This window comes from Phocoena phocoena, chromosome 11 (genome assembly GCF_963924675.1).
Source record: "Phocoena phocoena chromosome 11, mPhoPho1.1, whole genome shotgun sequence".
NCBI lineage: Eukaryota > Metazoa > Chordata > Mammalia > Artiodactyla > Phocoenidae > Phocoena > Phocoena phocoena.
The window spans coordinates 100,672,545-100,697,611 of NC_089229.1; the positions used below are offsets into that span (position 1 = coordinate 100,672,545).

Consider the following 25,067-nt stretch of genomic DNA (forward strand, 5'->3'; position numbering starts at 1 on the left):
CAGCCTCGCGGGCTTTGTGATGCCCCAGGGCTCCAGGTGGTCTGCAACTGGGAAGAGAAAACAAAAATAAATCCCACCTCAGAGGTGAAGAGGAGAGACGACCCAAACCCTGCCTTGTTCTTGGGTCTGCCGAGTGAGGGCACTGTGAGACCTGGGCAGGCTGGCTTCTGATCCGTGTCCTGCTTCTTTGTAGATGTCGGGACAGTTTAGCTGGAGGCTCATTCTTCTCCCTCCTCTCTCCTGAAAACAGTAACGCAAACCAGTTTCGGTGAACATTTATATCCTATAAGGGGTGGGGTGTGCTTTTGGGAGAACAAAGAAATTAATGTAAATAAGATTTCTAACTTACTGTTTAAATAAAAATTTATATAAATGTTTAGAACATAGGGGTAGGGGAGGGAGGGACGATTTTTGTATAGAACGAAACATGCAAGTACCACACACTGTTTCAATTTTGCACAAGCGACGGCAGGATGATCAGGTGACAGCCCCAGAATGTATAATGCCTTGTGCACCAGGGTGCCTTCTGAAGGCTGGCATACCTTGGGCCCTGGTGGGGCAGAGCCTACGGCCCAGCCCGGCAGTCGCATGGCCGCTCTCGCACCTGAGAGCCCTCGGGAGCCCCAAGGTGGACGGGAGCAGCGTGCGTTTTCTCAGTGGAAACAGCGCGTGAGAGGCTAACAGGATGTGTTAGATCAAGGCTCTAGTGACTGTGTCATTAGAGAGAGCCACCTACTTGGGAAAGTCACTTAGGCTGGCAGAGGGGGCACTGTTGCACAGGGGCCCATCGCAGTCCTTCCTGGCGTCCTCTTCAACTTGGTGGCGACTTGGCTGGCTGCCAGGGGTGGGGTGGGGGTGAGTGTTCCGTGTCTTTGCTGTGGAGCTCTGGACCACCCTGTACGTTTTCCTCCATGAAACTACCCTTCCTGCCCCCGGGAATAAAAATCGACCTTTCCTGGCATCACAGTTCCTGGCATGGAGCCAGCCACAGAAGGATTCCAGGTGCCCCCGACACATTTACGTGGGTGAGAGAACGTTTGCCTGTGGTGCTGTCCTGGTGACCCTGGGTGGCAGGTGCATCACCTCTCCACGAACAGGAAAGCCAGCGGCATGCCCCTAAAGCAGAGCCCACTGCCCTGCCAGTGCCTGAGTGGCCAGCACCCCACTTTTCAGGGCTAGTGTGGTGGCGAGTCTTACAAGGAAATGCTATGTTATTGCCATGGGGTCTGGCCAGATCCTGGAAGCTGTTAAGTCTTTGAAGAGCTGCTCGAAGTGAAAAAGGCTGCTCATGTCCCAGAGGTGCCCTGTTAGGGTGTCAGAAGGCGGTAGGGGAGGGTCTGGCTCACGAAATCCTGACCTGGGCTCATGGGAGGGCCATCAGAATAACCCTTGAGTCCAGTTTCTTACTCTCAGCCAAGATTCCAGGCGGTTAAACTACATCCTTGGGGTGGCGGGGACTAGCAGTGAACATCGAGTCCCTGAGCGTGGGGGTCGGCAGCCTCCAGGGGGTGTTTGCGGGTATGGGAAGGGTCTCCTATTTATTCAGTATGGGGTTTTTCCTTGGTTATACTTTCTCGCCCCTTCCAATCTCCAGCAAAAGCTGGGAGCCAGGAAGAAAGAATCCATTGAAGAACTTGCGAAGAACTTAAGAGAGTTTTGATTCTGAGTGAGGTCACTGCCCTGGGTGCCGGGTGGGCTCAGCGAAAGACTCAGTGGGGGAGCCGGTGCCGTGCCGGCAGAAGGATGAGCGGTGTCACTCCCATGGGGAAGCCCAGCCCAGCAGGACGGGCCCACCTGGGAGGAAGCACACTTCGCTTCATGAAGCAGCAGCACATATCAGAAGCCACACTTGCTCTTCGGTCACGCACCTCGGGGGACAGGGCGTGTGTCTGCACAGCCCTGTGACGGCACCAACAGAAGCGGCGGTCCAGGGCCCGGTCGCCCCACACTGCAAAGGAGGGGCGGAATCTGGCTCAACATAGCACAGACCCTTAGGAAAATGAAGCTAACACCACTCAAGACGTCCTCCAGTAGCAGCCGCCGCTCGCTCTGGGGAGCGTGGCGGCGTGTACGCCCATCCGCGGGTGTGTCTGCAGCTCCTACCCCGCCGTTCGCGCTTGTCTCAGCTCGCTGAGAACTCTCACAGGTTGGCGCCTGGATGCCTTACTCTCAGCAGGCAGAGGCTTGCTTGCTCTGTGCAGATTTTAATTTTCTTTTTGGGTCCTAGGCTGGTTAGGACCTCTAACAGCTTCATCCTTTCACCATTAAATAGTGGCCTTTTCAGTATTTTCCCCCTTACCGTTTATAAGTTGCTGAAGCCACAAAGCACAATTTTGGGGATCGTAGAGGGTTGGGATTCCAGAAAGGCATTTATGTGATGGTTCCATTCACCATGGGATTTCCCTTCTTGCTGTATTGCTCACCTTCTAATAAAAAGAACCAAATGGAATATGAACTTTGTTGTTTTTACTGCCTCAACTTTCCTTTTGGTACTTCTTACTTGAAGCCTGAACTTAGTCCCTGAAGCTTAAATTTTCGGAAATGTCCCAGTCTGAGTGCTGAAGACCATTCTGAAAAAGCTCTCCGTGGACTAACTTTTCAACAAGTTAAGATCTTCTGGAATTATTAATAGAATTCTTTGGCCACTAGGGGTAGTTTCTATACTGAATAGAGTATCTGAGGACATTTAGGGGGTGTGTGTACTCAGTTGGGCTACCAATTGTTTGAAAGTTACATTGTATACTGTCACTTCCACATATAACGTTGAGGGTTTGCGCAGGTTGAAAATTCTCGCAATTTTAGATAGCCTTGTAATTTGTGTATTTTGCGTTTCCGTTGAATTTTCTTAATGTGTTATAAGGCAGGCAGGATAGTAATGAGTTAATAAAGATGGTGCAGTTTTAAAAACAAAGTGCTTACGCCCAACTCAGATTGTCCCAGCCTTCGTGCTTTCATCATAACTGGGGGTACCAGGTGTAGAATGGAGGGGAGAGCTCGCTCTAAGGGGGCAGTTCTTAATTCATTGTTAAAGTTACAAAAATACTACCTAAGGAGTGCCTCATGCAGAGGGATCTGTTAAAGGCCTCAATGCCTCATCTGACGGTAAGCAGCACCCACCGAACACGTCTCTTGTTTTATAGGTGAGGAGGCTACAAGAGGTGGGTCTGACGCCCATGCCAGCATTCTTTACACAAAGAAGAACACCGGATTAAAGGGTCTCATGTATATTGACCCGAAGGTTGGGCGCTTGTTAGCCCTTCCATGTAATTTGAGAAAAGAGAGGAAATCCCAACCCTTTTGCCTTAGGTAAATTTAGTATTTTCAGGGGGATTTCCAGTATTTGGATGAATTCTCACTTTAAGTGTAGAAATTACTTGAGGGTTTTTGCGTAGGTCACCCGGGAATGGGAACTGGTGCCGTCCTGTTCTTGGTGACAGTCCTCGAGGCCTACAGACACCGCCTGGTTTTCCCTAGTCCTTCGCTGAGCTGGAAGGCTTTCTCAGCCATGTCCGTGGCCTTGGAAAGGAAGTGGATAGGGATGTTTGAATCTGGGCCGACGGTTGCTAGGGCTCTGCGGCCTGGAGACGGCTCCAGGTGCCGTTGCTTCCGAATCGCCCCAGGAATAATCCCTGGTCTCCAGAGGGGTCTGCTCCGCACGGAGCACTGACCCCAGTCCCTGTGTCCCGCTGGAGGGATTTTCCCACCTTCAGCTGCCTGCCTTGGGGCAAACAAGTCCAGTCCAGCCCTACCTTCCGCAGTGATGGCAGATGTCCAGCCACGCGGGAGGGAAGGCCTCTCACTGCTGCCCTGGCCTGGGGACAGCACCCGGGCCTGCTGGGACCCGGCCCCGCTTTCTCACCTGTGAGCTCGGCTCCCCGAGGTCAGCAGCCCTCAGATGAGCCGCAGGGATTGGCTAGCGTCTTTGCCAACCTCTTGCTCTCATTCCTCCTCCGTGTTTGCTTCTTTGACTTCGAGAGGTGTCTGCTCCCTTGCCCTCCCAAACCGAAACTCCACGTGGCGTTGTGAAGCGGTGGTTGGAGCCTTTTACCTGACAGCAGCACTTCCATTAAAATACACACATTACTAGGCAGGCTTAGGAGTTAGTATATCCCTGCCCTGAGGAAGGCACTGGCAGTACCTTGCGCTCTCGGTCTCCCACGAGGTGACGGTGTTTATAGGAATAGGGATTTCAGGACTCTGTCCCCGGAATCTTGCCATCGATTAAATGGCTTTGGTTTTAACTTTGTTCCTCAGAAATCAAGGTGATGGCTCTTTAGCTTGAGCCAGGCTGCCCCCTGCTGTCCTTTGGGGCTGGTTAGAACCATAGTGTATCAAACGGTTTTTGCTTCCGTTGGTTCTGAAAGGGAGTTCAGGCCTTACAGTCCACTCCTGGCCATGCGGAGACGGGGCTGAAGCAGACGAGGCCAGGAGTTACCCCAGCAATTAAAATACTAATTTTAATTTTTACATTAAAATAAGTTATTTTTTTAAGTTTATTTTTGGCTGCATTGGGCCTTCACTGCTGCACACGGGCTTTCTTTAATTGTGGTGAGCGGGGGCTACTCTTCTCTGTGGTGTGCAGGCTTCTCATTGCAGTGGCTTCTCGTTTCAGAGCACAGGCTCTAGGCGCGTGGGCTTTGGTAGTTGTGGCTCATGGGCTCTAGAGCTCAGGCTCAGTAGTTGTGGCGCACGGGCTTATTTGCTCCGCGGCATGTGGGATCTTCTCAGACCAGGGCTTGAATCCATGTCCTGTGCATTGGCAGGCGGATGCTTAACCACTGTGCCACCAGGGAAGTCCCTCATTTTTAAAATTTTTGGCTGCGTTGGGTCTTCGTTGCGGCGCGCAGGCTTTCTCTAGTTGTGGCGAGCCGGGGCTCCTCTTCATTGCGGTGCGTGGGCTTCTCATTGTGGCGTCTTCTTTTGTTGTGGAGCACGGGCTGTAGCTGTGCAGGCTTTAGTAGTTGTGGCACACGGGCTCAGTAGTTGCAGCGTGAGGGCTCTAGGGCATGCCTAAGCTTGGTTTTTAAATTAGGTGGCCGGGACTTCCCTGGTGGTTCAATGGATAAGACTCTGTGTTCCCAATGCAGGGGGCCTTGGTTCGATCCCTGGTCGGGGAACTAGATCCTGCATGCATGCTGCAACTAAGAGTTCGCATGCCACAGCTAAGAAGTCTGCATGCCACCACTAAAGATCCCGTGTGCTGCCACTAAGACCTGGCGCAGCCTAAATAAATAAATATTTTAAAATTACCTGGCCAAGAGAGTTGATAAATTTGCCTGAAAAGGCTCTGCCTGGTTGGGTGGGGAATGGGACGCTGTCCTGGAGAGAGGCTGGCGGTCAGGGTCTGGGCTTGTACTGTTGCTGCAGAAGGGTGCAGGGTAGCCAGGGGCCCCAGCAGGGAGGGGCCGTTGCCACGAGGTCTCTGTGACACCAAGTGGGGAGCGGGGCTGCAGCCGCCGAGGGGGCGGGAGACGGGCCCCCCGCTGCCTCCTCGCCCACCTGTGCCAGGTGGGCACCTGTGACCTCGCCTGTTGTTCTTGACATCCAAATGGTCATTCCTCCAGGCTCTCCACCACGAAACAGGATGCTCTGATAGATGAGAGTAGGTGACATGTAACTAGTGCTGACTGCAGGCCACACAGTTTCAGGCTCAGTACATGAGCCTCGCGTTCACGCCTCACAATACTCTTCCAATAACTTGGAGCCAGGTTTCAACTCCGAGCCTGGGCTTCCTGTTCCAGGAGCCAATAGGGCCCACGGCGGAGGGTGGTTGTACGGGTTGGATGAGTTGGTGCCTGTTAACTTCCACGGTGCGTTCAGCTCTCCAAGCACTGTTCTGCCTCGCAAACTGGCTGCTGAGTGAGCTGGCCTTGGCCCTCACCTTCTCTGAGGCTGGAGTTCAGCTGTCACTGGGCCACTGGTGCCCACCTCACAGGTAGATATGGGGAACGTGACAGCAGTGGGAGTAACGTGTCCTCACGTGGAAGGCGCTTCACGAACGTCATCATGTGTTTGAAGGAGTTGGCGAGGCTGTTTGCTGGTGGGAAGCTTGCATGCGCGAGTGTGGGGGGCTGGGAGGGGGTCCCCAGAGGCCCAGCGCGCATGGTCCTTGCTCGTCATGGGGCTGGGCTGGACCTCCTCCTGGGAGGCCGGTTAAACTCAGAGATCGGAGGCCACCCCAGAGTTTCTGCACTGTTCCTCCTTTAGTGTTGCTCCCACAGTGGGGACTGTGGTCCCTGGGGAGCCGGCTCTACGGGGGAGGAAGCCCCGGCACCGAGACCCTGAGGGAGGGGTACCCAGATGTGTCTCCCTTCCCACTGGAGTCCGCTTTGCAAATTGCAGTGTTCCCCAAAGTTCCAACCCCAGGGACAGAGTCAGGTAGTCTCGTAGATCAGTGGCCAGAAAAAGACCAGCCTGGGACCTGGACCTCCTGGGGGCCTGGAGCTCTCAGGAGCCCCCTGACCACGCCACCGTGAAGACCCCTCTTTTTCCTGGGACCCCTCTGCTTGGCTGCAGCTGTCCCTGCCACCTCCCCTGACTTCGCATCCTCTTCCGAGGCAGCAGCTGTATAGCTCATCCTACTGGCTTTTTCTTAGAAGGATGCAAACACTAGGGCTTTGGAAAGATGTTTTTAATAGCAACAGTTTGTGGACATCATGCATGGCCATGTTCATGTAAAGGACCCTGCCTTTTCTCTGTCTCTCTCTTTCTCCTGTCTGTCTGTCTCTCTCTCACGCACACGCACATACACACGCACACACGCGCGTGTGCACACACACACACATTTTTTGAGCTGCAACTGGGAGGCTGAGCTGATCCCCCATCAGGCATCTCACCCTAGGGCAGATGTGTTTCCCGTGGGGCCCGTTCCTGCCCTCCTCCCCTTTCTGCTGTTGGCCTCATTCCTCTCCTCTTTCTCAGTACATTGAAGTCCTTGGATTCTACTGAAGACCAACCAGATTCATTAGAAAGAGCTGCTCCTTTCTTTGGCTGGGTCTGGACTTCTGGGGAACAGACGGAACAAAACTCTTTTGTCTTGGTCCAAATTGAGTTCACGCTGGACTCCAAAGAGAAGGTAGGAGGGCAGGGAGGCTGCCCATTGAGACGCGGGGTGGACGGTACCAGGCACCCGGAAGGTCTCTGGGAGTGATTTCTGGTTCCGTCCAGCAATCTCGGGGGCAGGGGACCATCAGCCCAAGACTGGGATGAGCATGGACCTGGGTGAGAACCTAAGTGTAGAGCGCTGGACCCCACTTCAGCTGCTGACTCTTTACAATGTCTCTGGAAGGGTCACCTTGTCAAAACTGGCCGGCCGGAGCAGGTGTCACCGCAGCAGCTGGGGCAGCAGTACCCAGGCACCCAGAGGCAGCAGGAACAGGGGGAGTGAGGCTGAGGTGTCCGAGGTGCCGCCACAGTCCTGGGCATTCTCCTGTGAACCCAGAGCATTCACGATGGGGTGACCGCCCCAGGCAGCGGTGGCCGGGAGTCTGGAGAGGGATCGCTGGGGCCAACTAATAGGGGCCAAGGGGCTGGAGAGGGAGGGAAGTTCCAGCAAGCGGCGGGAACACTGCCCCCTCTCTTAGACCCCTGCCTTCTAGGGGAAGGCAGGGGCTGCTCACTCAGCCCCAGAGCTGGACTCGAGCCTTCTCGCTGGCCCCAGCCTTGGAGGGGCTGTGGGCTCATCCTCTTAGAAGGGCTTCAGAGAAGCCCTGGACTCTGGGAGCATCTTGGGTGTGGAGGCAGCCATGTCCAGCAAGGACGGCCCCATGTACAAGGAGCCCAGCTACGTGGTGGGTGCACGGGGCCGGTCACCAGCGGTATTATGTGCCTGACGGTTTCCTTCTACTTGCTTGGACCACGTGGAGCTGAGTGCAGTGAGGGCCGTATGGAGAGGATGTGTTATAACGCACTGAGGGCCCCGACCCTGGGAGATGCGGCTCTCCTTGTAAAACACCCCTGGGTCCCTCCCGCTGACTTAGTATCTGAATGACACGGGGCCCAGCGTGAATGCACACGTATGGGTGATTCCAGTCATCCACGGAGGTGCCCTCACAGCTGCATCCACGTGTCCAGGCGCTCTCACATCTGAAGGGCACAAGCTCAGGGCTGAGGGTTTGGGGATGGAGCCCCCCCCCCCACCCAGCCCCTACCTCTGGATGGAAGGCGTGGCAGGCATCCGGTCGCCGGCGGAGCTTCCGGGAGCGCATCTTGTCACACTTGACTGTGGCGTTATGTGCAGAATTCCCTGTTAAGGTGAACACACCTGCCGACGGAGCTGATACTGGAGACTCTGGGGGCTGAGCTCTGGAAGAACTGACCTCTGGTGGGACCAGCTGCCTTGGAAGCGGCTTCCGGGGTCAGAAGCAGCACCGGGGCCCCGGGGTGGGGGGAGGACAGGTAGCGATGCTCTTGGGGGAGGGGTGGTGTTGGTGGCAAAAGGGAGGCTGGCCCCTGCCTCTCAAAATCTGAGCCCCTCAGTGTCATGTCCTACCCGCCACCCCTCCCTCGCCCGTACATGCTGGAGGGTCGGGAGGATATATTTGACCTCCGTAGCCTCCTGCAGGACTGGCGGGAAGACGCTGCAGTCACAGGCGGGGTCCGTCACCAGGAGGAGAAGGTTGCTGGAGGGAATCTGTTGCATCATGAACGTCCTGCGGCAGAGAGGTTGGCTTGTGGAGGTTCCTGCGGCAGCTGGACCCTGGGCTTGTAGGGGAGGCTCTTTTGGAGGCGGGTGTGAGGAGGGGCCGGGGCAGCCCGGGGTGGGGGGGCAGCCCGGGAACCGTCCCAGCAACCGATGGGCTGCATGGCTTATTTTCCCCACGAGCCTTTGCAGCTGCTCTGCTCCTTTCCTAGCAGATTGGAAGTGAGGAAGCCCAGACATCTGCGGGGGAGGGGACAGGAGCTGCTGTTGACACACATGGGGACAGCAAGTCAGGACTGTCCCAAGCAAACCGGGCTGCGTGGCCGCCCCTGCTCCGGGTGGGGATGCAGTGCTCGCGCTGGGCCGTGAGGTGGTCCCACAGTCCCACACGCCGCCTGGAGGGCAGGGAGCGCAGGTGCAAGCCAGTCGTGGTCCCTCGCTCGGCCAGTGCGTTGGCGACAGCCACCGCCCGGCGTCTGCTATGGGGTGGGGGACTTCCTACATGCACGTGTGCACACACACACGTGGACACGCACAAGCATACGTACACACGTGCACACAGGCACACGTATGTATTTAACCTTCACCGCGCCGTATGAGCCTGGTATTATCCCTGTTTTGCAGGTGGGAAAACTGAAGCCAGAAGAGGGTTAAGTGATGCGCCCAAGGTCGCGCAGCTCCTCTTAAATCAAGTCCGTCTACTCTGAGGACTTGGCTTTACCCACACTGTTCGTGTATCCGCACGGCCAGCCTCTGAGATAAGTGTACAAATAACAATATTCCCGAGAAACTGGCTGCGGTGATGGTAGAATCCCTCCCTCCAGCACAGCCTAGGGGAGACCATAGCCTCGGGGTCAGGACAGAACCTCCTGGGGGTGGGGCAGCCCGGGGTCCAGGTGAGAGTCAGCGGGCCAGAACTTTCAGCCAGGCCTCCCTTCCTCCCTGGGTCAGGGCCTGGCGGAGCTGGGGGACCAACGACCTCCCCTCGGGAGTGGGACCCAGGGATGGAAGTGCCAGGTGCCCCAAGCCACTCCCAGGAGCATCCTGGGGCCTCTCAGCCCTCTGTGTGGACGGACGTCTAAGGGAGAGCTGGCGCCCCTTCCTCGAGCCTGCCCTGGCCTCGGCCGCCTCTCCGTCCCCGGCCAGCCCCGCACTTGGTGCCCTGGGTGTGCGGCCTGTGGTCTCTGCTCTGAGCCTCGCCCGCGGGTATCCCTCCCCCGTCCCGCTCAGCCCCTCTCACTTCTGGCAGCCCCCGCACTCCACGACGCCGTTGGCCCCCTGGATGGCCGTCTCGTGCACGAACACGGGGTAGGTGGTGTCGCAGGGCTGCAGCACGTCCTGCTTCTTGTGCTTGTGGGCTGCGGGGACACGGAAAGGGCGTGGATTCAGGGGCGCCTCGGCCACAGCTGCGGGGATGGGCTTTGATGCCCCGGGCAGTGCGGTCACCGCGCCAGGAGTGAGACGCCCGTCCACTGGCAGGTGGCTCCCGGCCAGGACTTGGGGCCGGGGGAGGGGAGTGGCTGCGCGTGGGTGATGCCCTTGGGGACCCTTGGGGATACCCGTCTCTCTCCTCACCATCAGCAGTGATGTCCAGGGGCTGAGAGGAGGGCAGGGGCTGGGGGCCGCCCTGGGAGACGGCAGCCCTTCGTCCTCTGCCCCCTCCCTCCCTGCAGGGGGCCCAGCGGGCACCCTGCAAGGGGAAGCTCCTGGACAAGCCCTGGGTCTGCCCCCGCCCCCTGCCCCCGTGGCTACTTGGAGAGCCAGGCGGGGGCCCCGCGCCCAGCCTCCTGGGCTCCTCAGTGGGGCCTGTGTGGTCACTCGAGTTGGCTCAGAAAGGACTCAGCTAACACAGGGCAATGGCCTGGCAGCCGCCCCAGAGGGCCCACGTCCACCCCTGGGGGAGCAGACCCCGCTCGCCCGCGAGGGGCCACAGCCTCGGGACCACGCAGATTTCCTCCTGGCGCTGTAAGCGCTCTCAGACCAGGAGAGGGCTGGGGTGCTCCATTTCCCTGGGGCAGGGCTGCGCTTGTGTGGGATGAGCTCTGGGCTACACCCACACCCCGAAGGAGCAGGGCTGTAAGTTGGGAGGGGCCTTTGGAGTCAGGGGGTCCAGATGGAGGGAGCTTCCCGGGACAGCGCCCAGCCCAGCACCCAGCTCCTTGGCTGCCCTACTTACAGTGATGGAAGACGGCCTTGGCTGCCCAGGACCCGTGCACGGCATGGGGTGGTGATGATATCAAACAGGTGGTGATGTCACATGGTGTGGGCGTGATGTCACACGGGATGAATGACATCACATGGGATGGATGATGTCACACGAGGTGGATGACGTTACACGGGGTGAATGACGTCACATGGGATGGATGATGTCACGTGGATTGGTGGTACCCCGGGATGGTGTGACGTCACACAGGGGTGAGGGAAGGTGATGAGAGAAGCCGACAGGACAGATGTGAGCGGTGGACTCCGGAGCCCCCTGCCCCTCCCCCTGAGGTGACGGTTTCCGGGTGGAGGCTGGAACAACACTCACCCTCGGCCCCGCTGTCCCCACGCCAGGAGCCCCAGGCGCTCCACTCCAGCAGGAGCCTGTCGGGCACAAGTGAATCTTGGAGACCTGCTTGCCCTCTCCAGTGGGGCCCCAAGCTGTCTGCCTCTCGCCCCCAGGACACCCTTGTCCCTGCTGAGGGCTCCTGGTGGCAGCGGCATGTAGGAGGGGCGTCCCATACAGGCCTGGCCGGTTCCACCTGGGGACCTCACCCTCCTCCTTTGGGGTCGTGGGGACCTCGGCAGCTCCCCTCAAAGGGTTCCCTCATAAACCACCCCTGCACAAAGCCCCCCAGCCCCTCACTCACAGCAAGAGCTCGTTCACCAGCCACCTGGTGGCAGTCAGGAGGGCAGAGATGGGCTGGGAGGAGAGGGAACACACTGTGAGCCCCAGGGCCCCCTCGCTCTGCGCCATCAGAGACCACACCCCGGGGTCTCCTCCACCCCTTCCCGGAAGCGGAAGCAGCGGAAAGCTGCGTTTTCTGGGAAATTCCTACTGTAGGGCGGACGATGCCCGTCATTGCACTGGGTGGCATCTCTGGGGTCCCTGATGATGTGTGGACGGCACTGGGGGTGAAGGTGGGGAACCAGTCAAGAAAGGGGCTGCAGCCTGTTCCTCTGCCAGAGCAATCGCCCTGAGGCCGCCCAGATAAGACCCTGGTGCGGGGGAGCGGGCTGCGTGCGGGGGGCACTGGGAGAGGACTGAGTGGCCCTGGGGCCCTGGAGAGAAAGGGACAGGCTGGCGTCCGGCGGGGGCGGGGTCTGGGGTGACACTCACGCTGACCAGGGGCTGGGAGGCGCTGTGGTGGTGGGTCGGAGGTTTGCACATGGCCTGGTAGTCGTACATGGTCACTCTGAAACCAGAAGCAGGGCATGGCAGTCCGGACCCCATCCCCCGCCCCGCCCCCGCCCTGGGGGAGTTCGCAGCCAGGTTTTTGGACACCCGGATCCAGGAGGGTGCGTGATCAGCAGGTCAGAAAACTACATTTCTGTTCTTGGGCTGCTTCAAAGACAACAAACGGCAAATCTGGTTTTCCTGCTAAGGGTCACATGACCTCAGCCCCTCTCCCCTCTCCCCCCTCCCCGTCCTCCCCCCTCCCCTGCCCCCATCAAGCTCCAGGCTTCAGAAAGGCTGCTTCTGGAGCCCTGTGGGGCTCACTGTGGGTTCTGAGGTCGGGCTCTGAAGTCTGTCTGGTCCATTTAGCATCCGACCCCCCCTCCTCAGTGTGTACTCCGGGGGTGTGTGTGTGGCGCCTGCCCTACTTACCGGCTGAACGCCCCCATGCGGAGCAGCTGGGTCATGAGGGCGCCGTCCACCTCCCCCAGGAATCGTCCCATCTGTGAGGGCGAGGAGGGGGGAAAGCAGGATGAGGACATGGCTCTGAGTGCCAGACTTTACCTGTGTTTGGGTTTCCTCTCCAGACGCCCTTGAATCGTGGCCCATCTGACTCCACTCCACCGGCCCCTCTCCTGGGACGGCTCCAGCCACGCCTCTCAGTGCTTTTAAATTCTAAGTTGGTGTGAAATCAATCTAGGCGTTGCAATCAGATTTGTTTTTTAAAGGTGCAGAATTCTTTGAACACTTCTGGGTGAATCGCGTGCAGGAAGGTGACACTTGATCTGTCGTGTGTGTTTTATGCACGTGCATGTGTGTGTCTGTGTCACCAGACAGCGAGGTCCTGGCGGGCGGATCCCCAGAGGCCATGGTGATTGTTTGCGCATTTGCTGAAGGGCAGAGTGAGTGAAGGGCGAGGCTGAGTGATCTGAGCCTCCTGATCTGGGTGGAACCGAGGCTCCTGGTGAGGCTGGCTCCCTCCCCACGAGCCTGTCCCCGCAGTCTGTCCTGACTCCAGGCTTATTCACCGATATCCCCACTGTCCAGACCCCTGATTCTGGAAGGGGAGTTTCCTGAGAGTAAGACAAGCTCCTGGACACTGGGGAAAGGTGCCCCCCGTTCAACGTGACCTCCAGGACAGGCTGCCCTGGCAGAGAGCACCCGCCTCTTCTCCGGGAGGGCAGCCCCCGCTGGCACCATGGAAGCAACAGGCCTCCTCCCTCCCTGGGCCCCGGGATGGACCTGGCAGAACAGGGAGTGTCACCTGGGCCTTCCGGCACGTGAGCCCAGGTGGCAAGGTGCGTCCAGACCACCAGCAGAGTCCTGGGCAGTGGTCCTTGGACCTCATAACATTCGGGGGGTGGGGGGAGCTTGCAGTGCAGGTGGTCGCCCACTCCCAGTTTCTGGTTCACTCGGTCTGGGGCGGGGCCTGAGAACTTGCATTTCTATCAATCCCCCAGAGGCTACTGGTCCCCCTACCGCACTCTGAGGTCCAGGGAGGGAAGGGGGGAGGGGCAAACGAAGGGGGAGGGGCCAGGTCATGGGCCCTTGAGGCTCTTGGGTGTGTCTGGGGGGGGGGTGGGGGTCTGTGGTGGGAGAGCCTGGACGGGTCACAGTCGCCCGGCCTCCTGGGCCTCAGGGCTCTGTACCCTTCCCCTGTGTGTAGGCTGGACCCAGAGACCTGCTTCTAGTGAACGGAACACGGTCCAAGTGGCGCTGTCCCTTCTGAGAGCCGGTCCCAGGGCACCGCGGCCTCATGCTGCTGACATTCGCTGGCTCTCCGCAGCCCAGGAGGCCCCCGGGGCAGCGGGATCTGGCCCTTCGCAGGTCAGGCCCCGCTGATGCCTCATGGAGACCCCGAGCCTGGCCCGCCCGCCAAGCACACGGGGCTCCTCACCACAGAGGCTGGGAGATCGTGGGTCTTGGGGTGTCAGCCCTCCAGCTGGGGGTGACTTGTTACAGAGCAACAGGTAAGTGCGGCAGGGCTGTGGAGTGAAGGAGTTTTAAAAAAGTAGAAATGGCTGGATGGCTGGACAGTCAGCGCCCGGCTTCCAGCTTCGTGCTCCGCGGACCTTCAGGCCAAGCCTCACTCCAGTCTCCAGTGTCCACCGTGCACAGGCGTCGTGACTCCTGACACAGGGCTGCCCGCACACGCCGTTACCGCCTCGAGCCGTCTCAGAGCCTCACAGCCCAGTCTGGGGTCAGAGCCGTCCAGGGGGAGGAGACCGCCACCCCCAGAGCCCCCAGAGCCCTGGCACCAGCCCCGGAGACTGACAGGGGCTCGGCGGGAGGCTGACCCCTGGCAGGCCGGATGCCACACCCACCAGCCCAGCGAGGACGCCAGCCCCGCCCTACAAATTCTCGGTCCCATCAAAGCCACTGCTCCCGCGGCCTGCTCCCCCTCCCGGGAGGGCTCTTCTGGAACCTCCCCCCAGTCGCGGCTCTACGTGTATCTCTAGGTTCAAAGTTTGCCTCTTCTGCAGCCATGAGCTTTTGGGTTAATAACCTAAACTGGCAGAGCCTCAGTTTGTCCCTCGGGTATAAAATGAGCCTAATAATGTCACCAGAGATGATGGAGGGACGTCCCACCCCTGATGGGGCCTGGTTGGGGTGGGGGGAGGGGGCTGTGTGGAAGCCCCTGGAAGGTCCCAACCCTGTGAAGAAAATTAGATTTCACTTACGTCCTCTGTTTTACAAAGGATGTGAGGTGCCTTTTAAAACTACACACGGGGTGATAAGATAATGTAATGGCTGAGAAAATAAGGGTAAATACACTGAGTAGACACGTACTTAGAGAAATGTAAGTCTGAGTAACTTTGCTGTCATAGATCGGCTCGCTCCCCGCGGCTCTGCGGCACCCGGGCACCCAGACCTGAGAAATCACGCAGCCCAGGCCCTTATTCCAAGAGGGGGAGATGGGCCCAGGCCACCCAACCACACGTCCGATTAGTGGCAAAGCTCCCGCTGGACCACACACCGTGTCCCCTAGGCTGGAGGCCCCTTGATGCTTCTGGCTCATTTCAAGGCATCGCTTTAGGTGAATGTGTTCAGCATTGGTTCAGGTGTAATTTCTGGCTAAATAAATAACTTGGGGCTCAGCAAATACAAGGTTGTGGCTGTACCTTCTCCTCGGCCCGTCTGGGCACGTGGGGTTCCTGGGTGCGCAGCCGTGCCGTGTGATGGGGACTGCCACCGTTCACTCCCTTCGCAGCAAAGCCAGGTTGTAGGGTTAGGACAGAATTTCCCACAAGGGAGGTCCAGACGGGAAGCGGGAAGGCCTGGACCCGGCCCCAAGGAGATAGAAGGGTGGGCGCTGTGGCCTGTGTGTCCCCCAGATTCACATGCTGAAACATGCCCCCCAGGGCAGAGCCCTCACAGTGGGGTTGGTGCCCTTAGAAAAGAGACCCCAGAGGCCTCCCTGTCCCTCGCGCCAGGAGGGGGCACAGTGAGAGCCCTGCAACCTGGACCGGGCCAACCCCGGCCCCTGGCACCCTGGTCTCGCATCTCCCGCCCCCAGAACTGTGGTTTGTAAGCTGCCCAGTCTGTGGGTTTTGTTACAGCCGCCTGAACGGACTGATGGGAGAGGGGAGAGGCAGAGGGGGGTAGGGGGTGGGCAGTAGGAGCGGGTGTAGGACTCTGGGGGAGGCCCCCAGGGCAAGGCTGCAGACAGAAAAGCTGGGGCCTCATCATGTGGACAACTCCCTACCAACAATCGTGGGAGAAGACCCGAGATGTAAGATTTCCTCTGGGCGTGTGAGTTGAGAAGTCTGGATTTGGGGGTCTTGCGGTGCTGGCTGTGGTTCTAGGAAGAGACTCCGTTTTCATCAGACCTTTTCCTCTAGTTGGCCCTGGGCCGGGATTGCTTCTGGGCTTTCTCTGACCGTCGAGGCCGCTGGGCCTCCCGAGTGCCTTACCTCCTGGGGCCTCTCCGAGATCAGGATGAATCCGTTGTTGTCTATGACGAAGCAGTCCAGGTCCTGGGAAGAGACCCAGAAGGAGGTCAAGGCCAGGCCCTGCCTGCCCGACCGTGTAGGGAGGCCCTCTGTGTGGAGCCCGGGCTGCAGGGAAGGAGGGGCTGGCCCATCGGGAGGACGCGGGCTGGGGGCTGCTTCCCTCTCCCACCGTATTCCCCCCGTGGGGAGCTCACACTGTCCTGGCAGCTCTCCGGGCACGGACCCTCCGCAGCGCCGCACTGGAGGGAAGAGGGGAACCATGAGCTGTGCACCTGTGTGTGTGTGTGTGTGTGTGTGTGTGTGTGTGTGTGTGGTGTGTGACGCATCCGTGTGGGGTTGGAGTCCACGGCACACCTGTGATGTGTGTGCAGGGGTGTGCCCCATACCCGTTTGGTGAATGTGGTGTGTACTCAAGGGGTATGTGCACGGTGTGACGTGTGTGTGTGCTTGTGTGGTGCGCCCGTGGCGCGTGCCTGGCGCGTGTGCCTTGCATGTACGCGCGGGGAGTGTGTGCTGGGGGGTCCGGGCGCTGAGATGCAGGCAGGGCCTTGCTGGTGGCAGCAGCCAGGTGCACAGGTCGGGGGTCCTCACCCTGAGCGTCCAGCACCCCCCGCCCGACCCCTGGCACCCACCTGCCGGGTGGCCGCCCAGAACGTACGCCGCAGGAACTCCATCCTCATCTGTACGCCCACGGCTGCCAGGAGCGGGCCAGGCCAGGCCATGGGGGTGTTTGGGGATGGGGTGGGGGTGGGTGGAGAGAGAAGACGTCAGATCTGAGTCAGAGGGAGAAGGCCCATGAGCGGGGGGGCGGGGGGCACTAGCAGCCTGCAGACTAGCTTCCTGGTGGGGGCACCGGCGGCTCCGTATCTGCATCCCTGGAGCTCGAGGCAGGCACCCTGGGAAGGCCGCTCTCCCCTTTCCCACAGAGACCGAGGCTGGATTTCAGGGCCTTCGTGGGTAGTTACAGCCCCTCCCCCCAGCTCCACTCCGGCCCCCCAGCCCAATCTGTAAGAAGGCTCCTTCCTCGCAAGTTGGGCCCGTGTCGCCCAGACCTGCAGGAGGCTCCCAGCCCCAGAAAACCAGGCTTTGATGCTGCCGCTCACAAGGGCCGCCACGCCGCTCTGGTCCCCAAACGCTTGGAGAACGCAAGCCAGTGCCCAGATGCCAAGAGAAATCTGGGGCCAGAGAATAGAAAGAAAGCCAGGTTATAGTGAAAGAAAAAGAATAAAGAAACGAGGCCGGCCTCCTACTGTCAGAGACAAGAATATAGAAAGTGTGCTGAGTGCCAGGCCCCCTGCGTCCTGAGGTCGTGTCCACACAGCAGGCCAGCTCTGCTATCGCTGGGCCTTCACGGCCGGGGAAGCCTCGCCCGAGCCACCTGGCCCCTGAACACAGAAGCAGGACCCACGCACCGCTGTCTCTAAGGCACCTCACCTCTCTCCTCTGGCCTGACTTGAGCCCCCGTCGGGAGGGGGCTGACAGGCCTGGGCAAGCTCCCCGCTCAGGGCCCGGTGCCCTCATCTGTGATGCGGGGATGGGTCGGGGTTCCAGCCACTAGGCCGTGTTCACGAGACATTCTGCAGTCACCCCAGTGACGGCTCATTGGCGAGACTTTGCATCATATTCGGGGGCTTCTTTGTTGCTGCAAGGTCCGGGGGCCGGGTAAAAGGCGTGGGCCGGAAGGGGACTGGTAGGCCCACATCTCGGTTCATGACAAAGAGGACAGACCCAGGTGCAGCAGGTGAGGCGTGCTCCCCTCCCCCCATTTCTCTCTAAGGCTGCGGGAGGCCCCTCGGCCCCTCCCCTCATTCTTCCTGTTAGGACCACCCTTGATGTTCACATTAGACAGATTTCTCTCACCTGTGGAAAAAGGCTGCATGAAAGAGAGGAACCTCCTAACAGTTGTCAGAGGGGAGTCACACGAAAGCTTAGGATGTTCCAACCTTTGGGATTTAGGGAGGCTTATTTACCGTGACCTTGGCCTCTGGGTCAAAGCTCTCAGACTCTCCCGAGCGAGCGAGACTCGGCCTCTCGATGTCTCGCCGCCAAGTCTCCTGGAGTCCCGGCATCTCTGAGCTGGGAGAAATTCTGTGATTCCTCCACAGGGAGTCTTGAGACAGCGGGGTTGGTGCCCGTCTAATGAAGCAGGATTTTGAGGCTCGTGGGTAGAGATGGGAGGAGTGAGACCTCAAGCCTGTTCTCCGGAGCCAGGCTCCGTCTCCGTGGAACCACGGGCTCCTCCAAGGCAAGCCGCGCTCCTAGGATTGACGACTTCCGGCTGCCTGCTGCCGGCCCCCTTGGGTCACCGGTAGGCATCTCAAACTTCACGACTTCAAAACCTAACTGGCTTTTCCTCCCCAAACCTCCCCACCTACCGAATTGTTACCATTTTCCCGTGTCCCACCCAGGTGCTACCGCCTTTGTCCAGAACCTCGGGCATCTGCCCACTCTCTCCACCCCTCCTGCTACCCCCAGAGCCACGTGGATTAACGCCACAGAGCCCTGAGCGGGTCGCTCCCCACAGACCCACGAGAGGGACCCTTCTGAAGCTCGAATCACGTCTCTCTCTTGTGAAAAACCTTCCAAGGCCTTCCCGCTGCCCTTAGAGCAAAGCTGAAATTCCTTCGTAATTTGGTGTCCAAGGCCCCAAGGCAGCTGGCCCGGCCACCAACCTCTGACTTCAGCCCGAATCCTTCTCCCTCAAACAGGCCAAGCCTCTTCCCACCCCGGGGCATCTGCACCGGCTGCTTTCTCCCTCTGAGAATGCTCTTCCCTAGAACTCTAGGAGGAGGCTCCTTCTCGTGGTTGGATCTCAGCCCAAACGGCGTCTCCTGGAGCGGCGTCCTGACTTCCCCGATAACGCAATCCTCCCTGCGGCCGGCCGGCCGTTCACCCTCTATCTCATCACTCTTTTTGTTTTCTAAGATGCATGACTTATTTACTTCATTCTCATTTATAGTCTGTCTTGCCCCGTTAGCATGGGGGCTAACAGCAGGCGGGAGGGTGGGGGGTTGAGTTCCGATACCTGCACCTAGGAGAGCACCTAGCACGCATCAGGGCTCAATAAGTATTTTTCGAGCTAAATAAGTAAGTGCTTGTGAATTCCACTGAGTCAGCCACTTGGCTGGGAAGCCAGTTCTGCAAGCCTTCCCCTTACCTCCGGTGTGGGCGCCTTCGTCCACGTGGAGCCCCACCCTTCTGTAGATGCGGGACAGAATGCTAGCGAGCTAGCCGGGCTCTGGTGCCCTCGAGGACCCAGGAGGGAACCCACAAAGAGACGGGGAATTCAGGCGAGACACGAGAAGAACCTCCTCCAGGGAGAACTGTTAGCCGCGCTCTGCGACGCCTGACGGCTTTACCTCGGGGCTTGAATTGTTATGTCCTTTTGTTCGACGCCTGCCTCACAACCCAAACTGTGCTCTTCCACCCCAGACACCGCGAGAGCCCAGCCATCTCCCGAGAGACTCCAGGGCGGCCCTCGGCCCCCGTTGCCTCGCTCCAGTGGACCCGGGCTGGCCCCCTGCCCCCAGCACCTCCTGCACAGCAGAGAATAGCCCTTGGTGCCGGGCTTTGCAGACAGGGCAGAGCGCGTGGTGAGGAGAGAGCCAGGCCCGGCCGGCGGCAGGCGAGGCCTCCGTCCTTCCAGGCTGCTTCCCCCTCCGGGCCTGTGCCTGGCGGGTCCTTGTGTTAGAGCCCGACCACAGTCGGATGGAGGAGGAGCGATTGGACCCCCTTCCTCCTGCCCCAGCCTGGCCTGTCCCCCTTCGGGGCCGGGTCCCGCCTTCCCTCTGCCTGCCTTCCTGCAAAGCAGCTCTTCTCTAGGACCCGCGCTCGGCTGGCAGACAAAGAGCCTCAGTGAGGCCACAGGCGGCAGGCGGCTTATCAAGATGCACCTCTTTGCTCTGCGTCCTGGCTGTCACCTGCGTGCCGCTCTGTCATCACAGACGGCGAAACGAAACAGCTGTGCTGCATACACAGAAACCCTCCCTGGGGGGAGCGTGCCCCGTGGGGCAGAAACTCCATCGTGCCCCGCGCCCTCCCATCCACTTTGTCCTCGAAGCCCAGTTGCAGGCTGTGCTGACCTGTGCGAGGGCTGCGGGGTCAGCGGGGGCCCATCTTTTAGGCACCAGCTGGGGAGCCGGTGCCCAGGGACCCCAGAGACCTGGTCGTCCCTCCTGGTCACTGCAGGGCAGCCCCGGGCTGTGGGGCTAACAGGCAGCTGATGGCGGGTCGGCGTGCAACACAGTCCAGCCTCTGGGCCCCTGACACCCGGCTGGGCTCTTCCTTCCGGCTCATTCCTCACTCAGCCTGGCGAGGTGGACCCCTCTTCCGGGACAGCCCCCGGTGTAGGAAAGGGGGTGAACCACCCACAGAAAGCTGCCACGCGTCCTCTGTGATACGGGTCAGAGAAGAAGGTCCCGCGGGCACTAGCCTGGGACGGTGCACCAGGACGTGAGCTCTGGTTGAGTTTTCAAGGAGCGGGATGTACCCCGTGGGTGAGGAGAGGGTCCCAGACTCAAGGAAGGACACACACTCTACTGCAGCTGGGGGACAGGAAGCGTGTTTGGGGGCAGGCGAGGTGCGTGTGACATGGGCGTGGGGTGGGAGACGGGATCCCTGCGGTGTCGGACGGCGGAGCAGACAGAGAGGGTGTGGGAGCGTCCTGAGTCAGGGGTGTCTCTCAACCCGCACCCAGGGCTGACAGTGGATCCCCCAGAAAGCAGGCGGAATGGAAAAGGGATGCCAGAAACATGCCACGTGTCTGGCTGTCAGGCAGGTTTCCAGAGATGCCAGGAAGGTCACCTCGGGTCCAGCTCTGGCCGCCGCTCCTCCCCTGACTCGGTGCCTGGCTTTCTTTCCTTTGGATCGACGCTTGCCTTCCCTTGGAATATCAGTTTCTCCCACTCCTTTGTCCTGATTGGCTGGTAAAGATGTCTCTGAGTTCTCGATACCAGTCTCTTCCCATCCAGCCCAGAGCCAGGAGCAGAAGCCAGGCCCGGGAGGCGGGCTGGGTTTGGCCCCTCCTCAGGGCTCACCCCAGGGTGCCCCAGGCAACCTGACCCCAGGCCCCCGGCCCAGCCTGCCTGCATTTCCCTCCCCAGATAGCCCCGGTCTGGGGTCACGAGGCTCAGTGACCTCTGCGTGACCGTGTGCCCCCGGCTGTGTGGCCTAGGGCCCCTTCCCGAAGGACCACCGGGCAGATGGGTCCCCGTGCACCCCTCCAGGTACCCCCTCTGGAATAAGCCGCCCCTTGACAGAGACCCAGATCAGCTTTCCCTTCCTACAGGCAGGGTGGGAGATACTGCCCCCACCTCCGAGCAGGATGCAGACCCAGCTTCCCGGAGCCTTTGTCCCCTGGGTCCTGCCCCGGTGTCCCCAAAGGCAAGGGGAGAGGGGATAAAGCCAGAGGGGGCGGCAGCCAGGGCAGGGGGAACCTGCGGGGGTGGGGAGAGAAAATAGAGGACCTGGTAAACAGTCCTCCTCCCGCTGGAGTTCATGGCAGCGTCTCCCCCTGAAAAGGGAGCGTTTCAAGGGTGAGCGCCTCCGGTGTGTGTGCGCCTGTGTGCCCGCCTTCCGTGCGCCCGCCTTCCTGTGTGCGCGCCTGTCGCTGTCATCACGGACATTCCCCCGCTGTCACTCTGCTGCTCTCTGCTCCGCACACGCGCTCCCCTCCCCGCCTGCCCCTCTCCGCGGCTCCCGAGACCCGGCCGCCCGCCCGCCCGCCCGCCGTGGGAGACGGCCTCAGGCGTTCCTTCCTCCCGCCGGGGCTCTGCGTGCCAGGTCCTGCTGGGGGATCAGGCTGGTGCTGCTGCGCTCGCTGTCTCCTTTCTCCAGGAACCCCAGGAGGGGCTCACTGGACGGCTCAGACCACTTGATTCAGGGCGCTCGCTGGGGTGCGGAAGGTGAGTGCCGTGCGCTGGGCAGGGGCGCGGGGGGCGGGTGCAGGGGCCAGGCTTGGGGCCGAGCCCATCTCCGCTGGGTTCCTTGCCTGCATGGACAGCTGCTTTGCCTCCTGCCTGGGGGCAGTGGCTGGGGCTGGGGCGGTGCTCAGGACCGGACCCCTGGGCAGGCGAAGGACACAGGGAACTCTGACCTCCCAGCGTTGGGGACAGGAGCTGGGATTCTGCTGGGGAAGGAGGGGAGGAGGCATTGCCAGTGCAGGATGACAGGCCCGGTGGCATAGAAACCGGTCCCTGCAGCATGGGGGGCGCCAGCCAGGAGCCCTGTGCCGCCTGCATGCCCGGCTCAGCAGGCAGCCCCAGGGACTTGGGTGCCAGGGGGAAGGGGGTGCTGGTGACAGGGCCGGCGGCACACAGGACGTCTGTGGGGTGGCAGGCTGGAGGGCTGGCGCCGAGGCGGGGGCAGGGACCAGGGGTGCTGACCGGCCTCTACAGGACGCCCTCAGCGAGGCGCGCTGGCCTCTAGCAGGCTGTCCTTGGACAGGGGTGCAGAGGGTCCCCCCAGCTGGACCTGAGTCCCCTGCTCGTATGGGGGGCGTGGCCGGGAGTGGATGCGGGAGAGGAGCCTCGGAGCCCTTCCTCCGGCCCTTCCTCGAGGCTCCAGCTCTGCTCCCAGCCTGCCTGGGCCCGGATGGGGCTGGGGTCCCCCAGCCGCACACCCTCTCTACCTACGAAAGAGCTCAGGAAGCCTTGGGGGGCGGGGTGGACTCAGCTTAGGGGTGGCTGGTATACGGCCGGGGCAGGACGGAGGCCGTTTGACCGGGAGTCCCAACCTCCCCACTCACTCTCGGGGCCCTTCATCCTCTCCCTGAGCTGCTGTCTGCCTGTCTGGGGTGGCTGGTGGGGACCCTGGCACCTGGCTGTCAGGCCTGGCTCAGACTGACACCCAGCAGCTGAGCTAACTACGGGGCCGGGGTGCGGGCTGAGCGTGTGGAGATGGGCCGGGGAGTGCAGCTGGGACGGGACCCGCGGCCGTGTCCCCCTCCACACCGGCACAGGCTCCATCCAGCTTTGCCAAGAGAGGGAGACCAGGGAAGCCGGCTGGGGGTGCCAGGAAGAGGACGGGGGGTGGGGGGAGCTTCTTCAGCAACCGATCTGGTTCCTTTGGGGTTTGGCTGGAAGCTGCGCCTGGGACAAGCAAACCCTGCTCCCATTTCCAGCCCCCAACGCTGAGGGGCACGGGGAGGCGGGTGTTTTAGGGCTGGGGTGCCTGGGGAGGCCTCCCCCCTCCTCCTACACAGATCAGGCCTCTCTACCCTGCCTGCCTGGGTCCACCCCCCCCACCCCCGAGCCAGGCCCGCGGGCCCAAGAGCAGCTCCTGCGAGGGGTGATGGGGGCTTTTCTCCGCTTTCCAGAGGGTCTGGTTGGGAGTGGGAACGTCTGACAAGGAAGGATGACAAGGAAGCGAGGCTGCAGGAAGGCGGGCATGAGAACAGGGCACGCGTTTAAAAATGCACCAGGGGGTTTGTCTGTTCCAAGTACAAATTTAGAGATTAAAAAAACCAGCTTCCGCGCCGCCTGGGCCGCGTGTGTTACGGGGATGCCAGGCAGGGAAGAGGTGGGAAGGGCCTGGAAGGCCAGACTGGCGGCTGCAGGTGGAGCGTGCGGCCTGGACGGCACGCCCGGGGCTCAGCGTGGGCGCCCGCTGTCCCCCTGTCCGGGTGCCCCTCAGCCTGGCCGGGCGGGTGGGAAGGTGCTGCCCTCGAAGCCCCAGGCGTGGCCTCCGTCCCGTCCCTGCCGCTCGGTAGCCCGTGACCTTCACCTGTCTGCACAATGGAGGGGCGCAGAGGCCCTGTCCCGGGTTGGGGAACCTTGACCAAAGGGAGATCCCTGGGGAGGGGGTACACGGCAGGCCAGCAAGACATCCCGGGGGGCAGGAGCCTCAGGTCAAGGCACAGTGGGCGCTGATGGCTGTGCGGCTTGGACACTGACTTGGGGGGATGGACGTGACCACGCAGCATCAGAGGAAGGGTGCGGACGCCAGGCCCGGGTGGGTTTGCTGGAGGTTTCCGGCTGGAGACTGAGCCAACCCTGGCCGGAGGAGGAGTCGGGGGCAGAAGCACAGAGGGGTCAGGGTGCCCACCCTAACCTGGGCGTCGGCGGGGTGGGAGCGAGGCAGGCTGCTCCTCCCGTGGGGAAGGGAAGCCGTCCCCGACCCCGCACCCCCAGTCTCCGGGGGGCTGCCACACCCCACGTGACTCCGCAGGAGCCCGTGGGCCCTTCTGCCCTGCTGCCACCCCCGCGGGGCTCCCAGCCCACCTCCTCACCTCAGCCCGCCACCCCCTCCGCAGCTAGACCCCTGCCTCCCTCTCCCCACTGCATCTGTGATGCCCCCGGGAAGAAGGCTGGCGGGGAGGGGGCGACCCGGCTTGATGAGGGCACCCGCGTCGGGCGCAGAGAGGCAGCGGGAGGACGAGGAGAGGCCGGTCGGCGTGAAGCGCTGCACAAACGCGAGGGTGCAGCCCTCCCCCTGCTCCGGGAGCCTCCACACGCAGGCGGGTCAGCGGAGCCGGCCTCCAGGCTCGTGAGGCTGCTGGTCAGTAGCTCTGTCGCCAGGCCGCCTGGGCCCTGGCTGCACCCTCCCACTGCCTGCCCTTAGGCAGGTTACTACCTGTCCCCAGTCTCCGTGTCCCCATCCGCAAAATGGTGTCAACAGTGCTTCTAACCCCAGACAGCTGTTGCGGGGACTGGGAACCATACACAGGGGTTTCCCCGCGGGCATGGTTTCCCCCCACGCGGAGCCCTCCTGCAGAGCTGTTACCGCCAGCATCCCCCATCTCCGCCGCCCCCGGCTGCCCCGGCCCCGGCCATCCCCTGCCGCGGCCTCCCGGGAGGTGCCGGGGTCTGCGCTGCTGGGAGAGAAGTGACCTGGCCCAGGGCTTCTCGAACGTGACCAGGTACGTGACTGGCCTGAGGTCTCGTTGAGAGACAGATCCTGACCCCGTCGGCCTGGGCCGGGTCTGGGAAGCTCCTGGCGAGGCTGCTGCTGCTGGCCCGTGGACCACGCTGGAGTAGCAGAGGGCTGGGGCCCAGAGCCCGTGTTCCTATCCTGGGGTGTGGGTGTCACTCGGCCTGCAGCTCCTCAGCCCCATCCTCTATCCTGATTCTCTCAGCAGAGCCCAGCGAAGGAGGCT

General features: G+C 61.0%; 1 protein-coding gene across 1 annotated transcript in view; it reads right to left on the reverse strand.

The window, feature by feature from the left end:
• Nucleotides 1-7,324: 7,324 nt before the first annotated feature.
• The window catches only part of CACNA2D4 (calcium voltage-gated channel auxiliary subunit alpha2delta 4), an 80,052-nt gene continuing 62,309 nt past the window's right edge, over nt 7,325-25,067 (reverse strand). The window contains exons 27-38 of the mRNA XM_065888233.1: nt 16,606-16,667; nt 16,168-16,212; nt 15,935-15,997; nt 12,453-12,523; nt 11,964-12,039; nt 11,494-11,546; nt 11,172-11,227; nt 10,818-10,838; nt 9,882-9,999; nt 8,539-8,651; nt 8,151-8,233; nt 7,325-7,429 (exon numbers count right to left, since the gene is read on the reverse strand). Coding sequence (XP_065744305.1) covers nt 7,325-7,429; nt 8,151-8,233; nt 8,539-8,651; nt 9,882-9,999; nt 10,818-10,838; nt 11,172-11,227; nt 11,494-11,546; nt 11,964-12,039; nt 12,453-12,523; nt 15,935-15,997; nt 16,168-16,212; nt 16,606-16,667 — 866 coding nt within the window. The remainder of the gene's footprint in view (nt 7,430-8,150; nt 8,234-8,538; nt 8,652-9,881; nt 10,000-10,817; nt 10,839-11,171; nt 11,228-11,493; nt 11,547-11,963; nt 12,040-12,452; nt 12,524-15,934; nt 15,998-16,167; nt 16,213-16,605; nt 16,668-25,067) is intronic.